Source organism: Coturnix japonica, chromosome 6 (assembly GCF_001577835.2).
Source record: "Coturnix japonica isolate 7356 chromosome 6, Coturnix japonica 2.1, whole genome shotgun sequence".
Lineage (NCBI taxonomy): Eukaryota > Metazoa > Chordata > Aves > Galliformes > Phasianidae > Coturnix > Coturnix japonica.
In genome coordinates this window covers 9,499,525-9,513,014 of record NC_029521.1, presented here as the reverse complement: position 1 = coordinate 9,513,014, position 13,490 = coordinate 9,499,525, and the positions used below count along the sequence as shown (strand labels likewise).

The 13,490-nt window shown below is 53.7% G+C and overlaps 1 protein-coding gene across 1 annotated transcript; it reads left to right on the top strand.

The window, feature by feature from the left end:
* Window positions 1-32: 32 nt before the first annotated feature.
* On the top strand, window positions 33-13,490 carry PALD1 (phosphatase domain containing paladin 1). The gene is made up of 19 exons (XM_015866462.2): window positions 33-167; window positions 2,547-2,738; window positions 2,930-3,032; window positions 3,108-3,287; window positions 3,532-3,696; window positions 3,940-4,176; window positions 4,986-5,134; window positions 5,218-5,314; window positions 5,402-5,506; window positions 7,604-7,699; window positions 7,867-8,001; window positions 8,234-8,350; window positions 8,430-8,609; window positions 9,369-9,566; window positions 9,681-9,821; window positions 10,079-10,150; window positions 10,352-10,492; window positions 12,250-12,405; window positions 13,215-13,490. The coding sequence occupies exons 2-19, from the start codon at window positions 2,554-2,556 to the stop codon at window positions 13,365-13,367; spliced, it is 2,610 nt and encodes an 869-aa protein (XP_015721948.1). The 5' UTR covers window positions 33-167; window positions 2,547-2,553; the 3' UTR covers window positions 13,368-13,490.

Here is a 13,490-nt window from a genome sequence, read left to right as displayed (position 1 = left end):
TAAACCCGTCCCGCCGCCCCGCCCCACACCCGGACCGACGGTCGGAGGGACGCGCGGACGCAGGCGGTGGGCGGCCGCGGGGCTGCTCCGCCAGCCCGGGCCCCGCAGCCCCGATGGGGCCGGCCCGGAGCCGCCCCCGGCAGCGCTGAGCCGCACGGAGCCGCCAGGTACCGCGCTGGGGGAGGGCGGGGGGCTGCGGGGACGTTCGCATCCGCATCCGTCGGGGGAACCGCGGGCCGAGAGCCCCGTGCAGCCTCTCGCCGTGTGCGGGGCGAAGCGACGGGGCGGGAGTCCTGGCCGCATCCCGCAGCGCTGCGGGGTTGCTCTCCCGTCGTTATCCTGCGGGGTGCCGCTCCGGGCTTTCTAGGAACGGCTGCGAAGCGCTGTAGGGCCGGCTGGTTTCGGTGGGTTTGGGAACCGAGCAGCTCCGGATGAGCTCTGCGATCCCGACGCCCCGCGGTGGTATTTCTCACCTTTCCTTTGAGCTTTCTTTGCGCTATCGAGCCGCTTCCTTCCGGCGCTGTCTGCTGCGAGAGGACCCCGTTGGAAGGGACCGTTGCGGTCATCGGGCTCAGCCCCAGTTTGCAACTCGGAAGGAGCCGGGCCTTGGTTCTTTCTCCTTTTCCAGCTTTTAAACGAGTTACTTTGTATCCATTTACGCGTATTTTAAGCAGATCAGCGTGCCTCCCTGTGCTTTCCTCCCGGCTGCTCCAAACCCAGCAGGCTCCCTCCTGCCGCAGAGAGAACGTGCTGTCCCATGCATTCGATGGCTTTTCTTTCTTTCTTTCTTTTCTTTTCTTTTCTTTTCTTTTTTTCATAGGATGTGTTGGCTTTTGGAATAAAAGGGGTGAGAGAGCAGGGGCAGCACCGCGCTCCATCACTTCCTCTCTCCGGTGATGCCGCGTGCTCCCTGCTCCATCCGGCGGTGCTTCCTGCCCCCACCCCCCCACGACCCTCTGGGGAACACCGCACGTTTCCCATTTTGGGGCTAAATCCCCGGTTTTGGGGCAGCTCAGGGCCACGGCCCTCTTGGCACAAAGCTTACCCCAGCAGTTTGGTGCCCTCGGTAATGGCATAGCCGTCCTAATTTAGGAAGCTGTAAACGAGCAGTTTGCAGGGAAGGGTGTAATTTGGGGGTTTCTCCCAGGGAGAGGCCGTGTTGTGTTAGCAGAGCTGAGGACAAGTGGCTGTGGCACTGGCTCCCCTGTAGACAGAACAAAACCTGGGTGGGGTGCCCAGGATCGATGCGGTGCTTCCCTCCCCAAAACATTAAAAAATATATATATATCTTTGTATGTTTTAAAAGATAAAACTGCAATGCAACGCTGGGAGTGCAGCAGTGGTTTGTTTGTCCCTGTTCCTCCTGCTGACAATGAGGCAGCCAGGGCGAGTGCACGCTTCCTCCCACCGTGGCAGATGCATCCTGCAGCTGGGCCCCCCCGCTATATTTAGGCCATTGTTAGTGCTGGCCTTGGGCCTCCGCCAGCTCCCTGTGCCGTGGGGGTCGGACCCATATGTGGGGGCTGACACGGTGGGAAACAGAGGGGTGAGGTCAGGGGTGCCGATGGGTGAGTGGGAGCGCTGCTCTTTTCCACCGCTTTGGTGGAGAAGAGCTGTATGGTTTGCAACTAGCAAGCGAAGGGATTTATTTATTTTGGTTTAGAGGAAAGAAGTGGCTTTTCACAAGGCAGCCAAAAATCTGGTCTTGGTGACAAAGCCTGTTTGCAAGGCAGCACAGCAGACTGCAAAAGCATCTGAGGGTCAGGGTGCTGGTTCCCCATCAGTGCACGGCTCCCAGCACATGCTGTGTCCACGCCGCCGAGCCCCAGCGCTGTGCATTTGCTACGGAAGCAAGAAAAGCGCCTTTTTCTTCCTGAGCTTAGCAGGAAGAACAGGCACTGCATTGTCCCAGGGTGGCCGAGCGTGGCGGGATGCTCCTGGCTGTCCTCTGCTCCCCTTTGGAGTCCTCTGTATGCATGCATGCACATGTCTGCAGGCACTTGCTTGTGGATGCACATGTTGGCGTGTGCCTCCATGTGTGCGCAGGAAAGCCGGTCGCAATCTCAGCGTGCAACAACAAATGCAGTGTGCTGGGAATGAGCCTGGGAGGAAATCACAGATTGCTGGAGCACTTAGCTGTGTTTTGCTGCTCTTCAAGCATTTTCCGTGCTCACGCTGGGGCACAGGAGGCTAATGGCTGTCCTGCCAGGACGGGAAGCCGCAGGTCACTCTGCAGTGCCATCTGCTGACTCATCACATTTTGGGGGCTGGCTCTAGGGTTTCTTCTTTCCCCTCTTCCCAGCCTTGATGGCAGAAAAGCTGTGCTGGGGATTCAGCTGTGGTGGGGCTGGACCCAGCTTGGAGGACAAGGGGAGAGAAAGCCTGTAAGGAGAGCGGGAAGGAAATTGGAGAGCACGGGAAGGGCTGGGTTCGTGTTTCTTCGGAAATGGGCCTCCCCTTGCCATGCCGGGGCAGCTGAAAAAATTCCTCTCCCTTTACCATCCCCCTCCCTCTCATCCTGACCCTGTTCTTCTGTCCCTGTGCAGCCTGTGGATGATGGGCACGACCGCCAGTACAGCTCAGCAGACTGTCTCAGCCTCTGCCTTCGAGAGTGTGCACGGCATTGGCACCATGGAGGACCAGCGCTCCCTGAGCATCCACTCTTTCCAAACCCTTGGGCTGCACAACAGCAAGGCCAAGTCCATCATCACCAACAAAGTGGCACCAGTGGTCATCACGTGAGTCCCAGCAGCCACCTGCAGTCCCTCCATGCTGTCTCCAGATTGGATGCTGTCCTTTCTTGGTTCATTTCAAACCCTCTCTATCTCCTGTTGCATGCTCCCCTCTCTCTCCGTGCTTTGAGCAAAAAGAAATCCCTACTTATTTATTTTTGGGTAATCATACCTCCTTCTGCATGTGGTTCCTCCAGGTACAACTGCAGGGAGGAGTTCCAGATCCACGATGACCTACTGAAGGCCAACTACACAGTGGGACGCATCTCCGAGGCCACGCTGGAGCACTACCTGGTGCAGGTTGGCATTGCTACTTGTTGCTCCTGCATGCTTCCTGTGCTCGGATCCTGTTCCATCTTCTTTCTTATCCTGTAGGGGAAATATTTCATGGTCAGAGATGTGTACGGCAAGTTGGATGTCTTGAACACTACCAGCAGCTGCGGAGCTCCGAATTTCCGGCAAGCCAAAGGAGGTTATGCAGTGTTTGGTATGGGTCAGCCCAGCCTCAATGGTTTCAAGCTTGTGCTGCAGAAGCTGCAGAGAGAAGGCCACAAGGTTGGTGCAGTGGGAGCAAGCGTGGCCTTAAAGCAGAGCTCTTCTGCTCTTGTTTGTGAGAGAGGATCTGTAGGTTGTTGTGGAAATTGAGGGGATATGTGTGAAGAGAGTGGCCAAAATGCTCCATCTCCAGAGCTGCTGGTCAGTCCATGGAGGAGGCTGGCACTAGGTTTTGGGAAGCCTTTTCCCCTGCTGCATGCTTGGCTGCATCCCTCATATCCCTCATCTGTGGCCATCTTTCTAGGAGTGTGTCTTCTTCTGTGTTCGTGAGGAACCTGTGCTCTTCTTGCGTGTGGAGAATGACTTTGTGCCCTACACGCCAAGGGGCAAGGAGAACCTCCATGAGAACCTCCACGGTTTGCAGAGGGGGCTGTGTGTGGAAGATCTGGAGCTCACCATCCGCAAAGAGGTGATTCCCGTGGGCTGGGGAGTTGCTGGGGCTTTGGTAGGGTTCTACATCTTCTGGTGTGCAGCTCTGCATTCTTGGGTGTCCAAGAAAGTGAAAAATCAGAAGCACTGAGATGGGGATTGTGCCCATTCTCCCCTTTGGACATCTCATGGGGATGGGTTTGAAGCAGCCAGATACTACGTGGGGCCTCCACCCGCATCCACCAGGCCCACAGGTGTTGATGGCAATCTCTATCTCCACTAGATCCACAACTTTGCTCAGCTGAGTGAGGGAGTCTACTATGTGTACAATGACATTGAGCGCTTTCGGGATGAGCCGCACACTGTGAGGGTGCAGGGTGAGGAGGACATCCATGTAACAGAGGAGGTGTACCGCCGGCCCATCTTCCTCCTGCCCACCTACCGCTACCACCGCCTGCCCCTGCCTGTTGATGGGGGCCCTCTGGAGGAGCAGTTCGATGCTTTCATCCACTTCCTTAGGGTGAGCCAAGCGAAACCGTGGGGATTTTGGGGTGGGATTTGCTTCCCCAGTTTTCTGGGACTGGTGGGAAGGGCTGTTACTCCTGCGTTTAGGTAAAGGAACCATCTCCACCCCAGGCAGAGTGCTGGAGATGCTCTTGGAATTGCAGAATGACTTGTGTTGGAAGGGACCTCTAAGGTCATGTAGTTCCAACCCCCGTGCTATAGGCAGGGATACCTCCTACTAGACCAGGTTGTTCATAGCCCTATCCTTGCTCCTTGCATAGGTTGATTAATTTTGGGTGAACTTATTTTGCAAGCCCTTCATGTTCAACAGTCACCAAACCAATGTGCAGGCTTGGTGTCACCGTATTCTTCCCTCTTCTAAAATAAAACAGAAGCTTCCTGTGTGAAGCAGCCTGTCTGGGGAAGCAACAGCTGGAGGGGTCCCTGAGGGGGGGGGTCCTACTTTCTTCCCCTTTTGGCTTCATGTAACAGGGAGCCTGCGCATGTGATTGTGTCCTGTTCCTGCCTGTCCATGCCCCTTGCTGGAGGTGGTGATCTCTTACGCCTCCCAGCATTCCTGCACACTCAGCTCCTTTTGAGGGAAAACAGTTTGGGTTTGGTGCAAATGCTTGTGGTGGCAGGCCTGATGTGGAGGATTTGGGACGGGCAGTGGGACTAATGTTTAATCCCATCATTGATTCATGGAGGAGGGGATCATCACTGATGGGGCCATCCCTCAGCCTGCTCCCCATGAGATGCCCATGCCAGCCTGTGCTCTCCTTGCTGCCCCTGGGCACCATCCATCCCTGTCTCTCTTCCTCCTAGGAAAGCCCTGGACTGCTGCTGCGGGATCCCAGCCGCCCCCCGCCAGCACTGCTCTTCAGCTGCCAGACTGGAGTGGGCAGGACCAACCTGGCCATGGCCTTGGGCACCCTCATCCTCCTCCACCACCGGGGAGCAGCACCCAAGACTGAGTAAGTGAGACAGTCCCAGTGTGGTCAGCATGGCCATGGTGCTCATTGGTTTAATGGCCTCTTTCTCCCTTTTTCTTGGGTAGCCTCCCACATCCAGCCAAAACACCGCCGAGGGCCAGATTTCGGGTCATCCAGAGCTTCATTGAGATGGTACCCAAAGGGCAACAGATGGTGGAGGAGGTAAGTGAGGGGGGGTCTGCCAAACCCATGCTGGTATCGGGGTGGGCAAAGTGTGCTTCCTCTGCTCAATGGCTCTCTCTGCTCAAGGTGGACAGTGTGATTGCCTCCTGCTCAGAGATGCACGACATGAAGGAGGCCATCTATGAGTCCAAGAAGAAGCTGGAAGGGATTGGAGAAGACTACCAGATCCAGGTACTGCCTCTAGGGTGACATCTCCCTATCCTAAACAGCCATGGAGCATCAGTCAGGGCCCCCTTTAGTGAGCCATTAATTAGAGGATTGCTCAGCTGCCTTTATAACCCTGCTCTGTGCATGGTAATTTATAGAAATGTTTTCATGAGCGGATTGGAAGAATGTAAATTATAGAAATCCAAAACTTCCTGTGCCCTGGAAGCTTCCCAGGGGTGTGTAAACCTTGAAGGTTGTGAAGGTTTTTTTTTCCTGTTTAAGAGCCATGAAATTAAGCAGGCCGGGGCTTTGTGGAAACCTGACTTCTTATTTTGAGCATTGTCTCTGGTTCTGGCAGATGCCCTTGAGACAGATAATACTCCGTCTTTGTTTCTACCATCTTTAAAACTGTGAAATGAGTGGGTTGGGGTCCAGCATCTTCTCTGGCTTTTCCAGCTGGTCTTTTGGTTGACTGGGAAGACTCAGATCCCAGATGCATTTTAACTCCCCTTCCAGCTTTTCTGGATTTGAATTTTTCCATCAGGGTGTGACAAGCATGCCGCTAGAGTGGGGCACCCCAAATTAAATCCTTCCCTGTTAATTTCCTAGGGTAGATTTGCATCTGCTTGGTGCTGCTTCGTGTGATGGTGCATGTTGTTGTGTACAGCAGGGGGACTCTCTTGGCTACGAGGCCAAGTGTGGACAGAGCCATAGGAGCACACCTGGGTGCCCTTCTTGATCACTCTGGGGGTGAAGGGTGATCTGGCTGACCCTCCATTCACACTGGGGAGGGCTGCTGTGTGTCCTCCTCGACAATGGAAAACAAGTGGCTGGGGATTGCTGTAAATTAGCCCAGAGGAGTGTTTATTTGAAGTCTGCACGTAGCAAGAGCACATTTAAACAATGGCAGGGGGCCAGGAAAATGTGCTGGGTGATGTGGGTGGGGGGAGAGGAGAAGAGGAAAGGACTCTGGGCACCGAGGAGTTGGGGGGCAGGGAGGGGAAAGAAAAGTTTGAGCTTCTGGAGTGATGGCACAGAGAAGTGATGCTGGGTCTTGGGTGGGATGCTCAATTCCATCCATGCAGTGCCTGGCCCTTCCTGGCCTGACCCTGGCTTGTCTCTGTGCTCCCAGGCTCTGTTGTGGGTTTTGGGAGCCAATGTGCTGCTCTGCCTCTTGATAAATGACTGCAGGCGGGATTTGTCTTGTGGATCACAAGTAAATATTCATGACTCAATGCCATTGTGTTGGCAGTGCACAAAGCCTGCTTGCCAAGTCTGCCTGGGATGCAGGAAAGAATCCTCTGCAATGCATGTTCTGTCTTAATGGGGTTTCCATCATGTCCACGATGGGGATTTTGCTTGTAGGGAATAAGGGCAGGATGTGTGTGTCTCCCTGGGGTCTATCACATGGACCGTAATCTCCAAAGGGCCTTTGGGAGAACCTTGTGTAGAGTTGCATACTGTTCTGCTGGTCCTGAGGTTTTGAGCTTGCATCCCAAACCCAGTAGTTTCTGGGGGAACCCCTTGGCTCCCAGGGAAGCCTGATGACTGGAGCATCACAGCTGGAAGCCATAGTGGTGTCCAAGGTGGTGTTGGCACCTTGTGTTGATCAAACCCCTCTGTTTGGGTCTTGCTCTCCTAGTAGCATCTGGACATTGTATCTCCCGGACAGGCAGGCAGCCTGTGTTGTGTTGGACCTGCTCCCAGAGTGTCCGTGGGTGAAAGGGAAGGCTTTGTTTGATCTGAAATGCAAATTTATAGCTCTAAGAATTGCTTAATATGGAAAAATTGAGATGTTTCATTTAAAAACATAAATTAAAAGGAAAAAAAGCACAGAAAACTATTCCAGATAGGGTTCCGTAGCTTTATTCCACTTTCATTCTCATGTGGAAGCAGCTTGGTGAAGTTAGTGTGAAAATGCTGAAGCCCTTCTTAGGGACTTACATGGCATTTCTGCCTCCTTTCCTCCAAATCAGTATTTAAAAACAGCCTCAGGCCAGCTAGCTGCTTGCTCATCTCCTCCTAAGCAGGCATGTGGTGCTCTCCTAGGCTCCAGGAGGAGCTGCTCCTGCCCTGTGATCTGCGATGGGTGTGATTAATGTCCTATGTGTTTGCTTTCAGGGGAACAGCACCAAAGAATACTTCCTCCAGAGGACTCTGCAGAGCCTTGAACGCTATTTCTACCTGATTGCCTTCAACTATTACCTTCATGAGCAGGTAAAGACCACGTCTCGTGGCTGGGTGGTGGGAGGGCAGGGCAACGTCTCAAGCTGCAATGGGAGGAGGATGGCATCATCATTGACTCCTTTTTTGGAAGCATGTGGCAGGGGGTGGGGGCGAGCCCAGGCTGATGGCGTGCCCCCTCCCCGGCCCCCCGCCGGCAGTACCCCCTGGGCTTTGCCCTCAGCTTCAGCAGGTGGATGTGCCGGCACCCTGAGCTCTACCGACTGCAGGCGAGCATGAACTCCTCTGAGCTCACCATCACCGGGGACCTCATCACCAAGGGAACGCGAGTGCTGGTGAGTGCCTCACCTGGGTGTAGGAATGGGGCTGGTTGTCTGCTGGGGTGGCACTGTCTTGGGATGCTCAACCTCGAGGAGGTTTGGTGTGGTGGGAGAAGCAAGGGGTTGTCTGTGGTAAGGCAGGTGTTGAGTCTTAGGCCTCCAGGTCTGTATCTTCAGCAGGGATGGGTGCGTTCCTAGTGATGACCTGCGCACACCAGTGTGCCCAGCCCTGTCTATTGTGCCACAGGTGGTGGATGAGCGCTTCTGCCCAGACGTGCTGAGCACTGTGAAGGAGATGAGCGTAGCCAATTTCCGACGGGTGCCTAAGATGCCCATCTATGGGACAGCGCAGCCGAGCTCCAAGGTGAGAGGCAGGTGCCTTGTGGCAGGCAGGGCCACCCCTCTGGGTGCCATCCTCTCACCTTGGCTACCCCTTCCCCCAGGCCCTGGGCAGTGTCCTGCGGTACCTGACAGATGCAAAGAGAAAGCACTCGCACATCTTGTGGGTCAGCCTGCGGGAAGAGGTGGTGCTGGAGGGGAACGAGCAAATCTACACACTCAGGGAGCCAGGAAGCCTTGACCAGCTCATCCCTGTGCCGGTATCCACACCTGAGCAGCTGGAGGTGAGCCTGGGCTTTGGGGTGCACCTTGGTGTGCCTGGTCCTGCCTTGGGGTAATGCGTTCTGGGTGTGATGCTTGTTGAAGGAGTCTCCTCTTTGCATATGAGCATCTTTGCTGGGGATCACCAGAAGCATGGGGGCTTCACCCCAAATGGTGCCAAGGGAAGGATGCACAAAGGTTTCACACTGGGGTTGTGTGAAATCTGCTCACCGGTGTTGTTCATGGCTGGTGATTCTTCCCTCTGTCACGTCTGTCCTCTTTGCTCCAAAATTTTACTTTAAATTTGACCTTGTATTGCATTCCTTTGAGCTTTCTGCAGATAACTGGATGTAGGTCAGAGGCATTAGGTCATGTCCCTTATGAGGGAAAGGCATCTCCCACTCTGAGCCCTCATGAGAGAGATGTCCCTGGGAAATGAATATTAGATGCCCCCTCACCCACCATAGCTACTTGTCTGGGGCTATAAAAATATATTTAGTGCAAAGGGGGTTTTGCTGCCAGCAGCATCTTGGTTGCCTGGAGAAGTAAGGTCTCTGGGGTGCTGGGGATGGCAGTGCCCAAGATCCCTGGACAGAAGTGGCAGCCAGGACCTGGAGTGTGAGTCAGTGTCAGGCTGTATCTTAAAACATAAAAATGGTGATGGGGAAAAAAAACAAACAAACAAACAAAAAAAAACCCAACAAAACAAAAACTGAGGGGAGCAGGTGAAAGAAGAGTAGGTCTGATGGTTCTGGTGGTGAGGTTTTTTCTGTACTTTGCAGAAACTTGAGTCCACTCTGAAGGGTGACCTGCTGAAGTCACAGAAATGGCTGGAGGTCTACTTGGAAGCAGAGAAGCAGATGAAGATGTTCAAGAGCTGTCTGACCACGCAGGAGATCTTCAACCAGCACAAGAGTACCTGCCAGGGCCTGACCTACCGGCGCATCCCTATCCCTGACTTCTGTGCTCCTAAGGAGCAGGTAGCAGCATTGTCACCACATCCTCGTCCTGCCTTCCATATTTATTTATTTTTGACCAAGGGCAGGGGATGGGTGAGAGCATCCTCCTTAAAACCCTTGGTATTGCTCTCACAGGATTTTGACCGGCTGCTGGAGGCGATGAAGAGTGCCCTGGCTGAAGACTCACGGACAGCCTTTGTATTCAACTGTGCCAGTGGCCGGGGCAGGACCACTACAGCCATGGTCATTGCAGTCCTCACGCTCTGGCACTTCAATGTGGGTACCAGTGCTTGCAGATGGTGGGGGCTGGAGGGATAGTTCCTTTTTTTGTTGCCTCTGTGTAGCCACAGAGGAACTGTAGGAGGAGTGGTGATGTGTCCCCATTTGTCCTGTTCCTGAGGAGTGGTGGGAGGCACTGGAGAAAGGAAAGGTTAAGGATGGGAGATATGTGGCTCTTCTCTTGCAGAGTAGATGGGGGGTAAAATTTCAGGTGGCCAAGTGTGTAACACTCTATCCTTCTCTGCCTTCTGTAGGGCATCCCTGAGATGAGTGAGGAGGAGATTGTGAGTGTGCCTGATGCCAAGTACACTAAAGGGGAGTTTGAGGTGAGTCCTGGAGCCAACATGACCCCATGCTGTGTAGGGTCTCCAAAGCCCTGTGAGACTTGCTTGGGGGAGGATGGTTCTTTCCTGGGCTGGGGGATGAGTGTGGGCATGGAGTGGTTGGGTTGAGGGCACCAGGTGTTGAGCGCAGGCATGGAGTGGTTGGCTTGAGAGCAGCAGGTGAAGACCCTTCCTGTGTTCCAGGTAGTGATGAAGGTGGTCCAACTCCTGCCCGATGGTCACCGGATGAAGAAGGAGGTGGATATGGCCCTGGACACGGTCAGCGAGACCATGACACCCATGCATTACCACCTCCGAGAAATCATCATCTGTACCTACCGGCAGGTGAGCAATGCCCTTTTCTGCCGTAGGGCTGATCCACCAGAACCCAAATAGGGCAGCCACATCATGGATAAGAGTGGGACCTCACACCAAAGCTGTGTGGCACGTCACCAAGGAGAAACCAGGGCTCCCAGGGTAGTGGCTTTGGGGGTTCTTCACTGATTTTTTCCCTCCCCCTGCATGAAAACGGGAAAATACAGCAAGGCCTGACAGCTCCCATGTGGCTGTTTGCCACAACTGGTTATGGGGTGAGGAGCAGAAAGCAGAAGATTAAGTTGATAACTGATTTACTACTCACTGTGGTCCCTTACACAAAGCAATAGGGGCTTGAGGGTTGTGGTGTTCCAGCATCCAAACCAGTCCAGCATCCCTTGCTGTGCTGAATCCTGCATCCCATTCCTCCTGCTGCAGCCAGCAGAGGGCAGGGCTGCTCTGTGATGTTCTCCTTCTGGCTTGTCCAATTTGAGGGGGTGGAACACCCAGGCGTCGCAGCTGGCCAAGCCATGCGCTTCTTGGCAGCCTTGCCTTTGCAGAGCTGTGATGACGGAGCGAGCTGCTCCCATTCATTAGCATTATTATTTTTTGGAATGCGGCCTCCTGCCCGTTCCCGCGACCTCCTCGTGCCCCTTGCTGGCACTTGGCAGTGAGGAGCAGCACATGGGTGTTCCTGGGCCATATCCTGTTTCCCAGCCAGCTGCATCCAGCCCGCCCTGATGGCCTGGTGGGGAAGGAAGATAAGCAGGGAGTCATCCTCTGCCCCAGGAAGAGCCTTTTATCGCTGCCTAAGAGGCGATGTGTGCAAAAGCTTTAATGCAGTTTTTTTTTTTTCTTTTCCCAAAATCTGAGCCCAGGATAGGCAAGTGCTATGGGGAATCTCTGCTTTGGCTGGCAGGTACAAACTGGAAGAAAGGCATGTGCTTCCAAATGCACATAGCCCCACCATGGGCAGGTTTTGGTTGCACCCTGCTTTTTGTTTAGTCTTGGGTTGGTGGGAGCAATGTTTGGAGCTATGCAAGGGACGCTCCACAGGGTCAGGGCAAACAGGATGGAAGGAAAATTTGCTCTGGTGCTCAGCTTGGATTCCTTCCTATCTCTTCCCATCCTAAACTGGGAAGAAAAAATAGATTGATGCCTTCCTTCCGCTGTTGGAGGATGTGTTGTTCAGGGAGGTTGAGTGCTTCTGCAGAAGCTGGCAGCAATAGTTGGCTGCTTCTTTTGGTCTCAGCTGCAGCAGAGATATCCATCAAGGCTTGCATGTTCATATGATCCACCTGAAGATGATGACATCCGTTAGGTTCCTTGGCTTAGCAGACATTTCAATGGGGCCTTGTTGCTCAGTTGTTAGGTTGTTGTCTTTAGTGCAATTGTTTCCTAACCATCTCCTACCTTTTGGCTTCACATTTGGTTAGAAAATCTCATCAGGATCAGCTCTGTTCAAGTATCCCTGTGTATACTTCGGACTGACATCTTTCCCAGTGCAGAACTGATCATGTGGCGTTGCTAGGAGTAGGGCTCTGAATCAGTTGGGGAAGGAAAAGTAACAAAGCATGGTTTTCAAAGATGGGAACACTTGTTTCCAAAACCAGTAGGGCATGGTTTGCATGTGGAGAAAGGCAGGGTGCTGGGCATGGGCACGCATTTAGTAACACCTTTTTCTGAGGGCTGTAGGGCACAAAGGGAAGCTTTTTATATGCTAGAAACCACAGCACTATGAGAGCCTGGGCTGCCAAGCAGATTCTTGTCTTTCCTTGCGCTTGCAGGGGCGGTCAGGAAAGGATGAGCAGGAGCGGCGGCTGCTGCGGCTGCGGAGCCTGCAATACCTGGAGCGCTACATCTACCTGATCCTTTTCAATGCCTACCTGCACCTGGAGAAGAAGGACTCCTGGCAGCGGCCCTTCAGCCTCTGGATGCGTGAGGTAGGGCTTCAGTTTGGGCCAAAATCTGGTGTGATGCAGTGCCTGGGGAGGAAAGGTGCTTGTATTCTTGTCTGTCACTCGCAGGTAGGTGTGCAGTGTGTGTTGGACCCAACCCACTGCTACCTCTTGATGTTATAACCAAACATTTGGGGCTGTGCTCCCAGTGCTGGGAAAGCTCCTATTTCAACACATCTTGAATAAGCTATTAATTAACCCATGTGCATGGAGACGCATGGAGTGTTAGAGAAATACTGCATCACTGCAAGGTGAGAGAACCTTGTCCTTTGCCCTGTGCCACCAATTCACAATGGGGAAACATTTCTGGCTTTTAGGTTCTCCTCATAGCCAGGCTAGGATGCCCAGCTTGTCCCTGCTCCAACTTTTTGATTCCTCCAGAAAGACTTAAAATTTGAGACACGTTACCCAGGTGCCCCGCTTGGGAAATACTGTGCTCTCTCCTTCCCCTGGGATGAAATGAGCCTCCCATGCCCCTGTTTGCTGGGAGAGGGTGCGCCCCACTGAGCATCAAAGGTCCCTTTGGCTCCAGCACAAGCGCTGTGCTTTCAGTATTTATTTAAAAAAAAAAAATAAATTAAAAGCCCAACAAGGCCACATTGTAACTTTATTTCCGGAAGGGCGCCAAAGTTAACAAACCATAAAGCTGCTTATAAAACGCAGCAGCAGCAGCCGGAGGAAGGCACGGGGAGGGGTCGGTGCCATGCCGGCGCGGTGGGCTTGGGTCACGCAAGGAGATGCTGTGCGGCCATTCATCTGCAGCAAAACCAGCTCACCCTCTGCTGTGCTTCCAGGTGGCGGCTGTGGCTGGTGTGTACGAGGTGCTGGATGGGCTGGGCTTCCCTGAGCTGGAGCAGCTGGAGGATGAGGAGCCGATGCAGAGGCTACGTGGGCGCTGGAGGGCGCAGAACAGGGCCGGCTGGCCCAGCCGTGGGGACTTCATATAGGGGTAGAGACTGTGTGCACCCTGAGTGAAAAGGGAGGGGGAAAAAAAGAAACCAGGGGGAGGGAGCCTTTGACCATGAGAATTAGGGGTTCTTCAAGATGCAATAAAGATGTTGTAAGTTAAA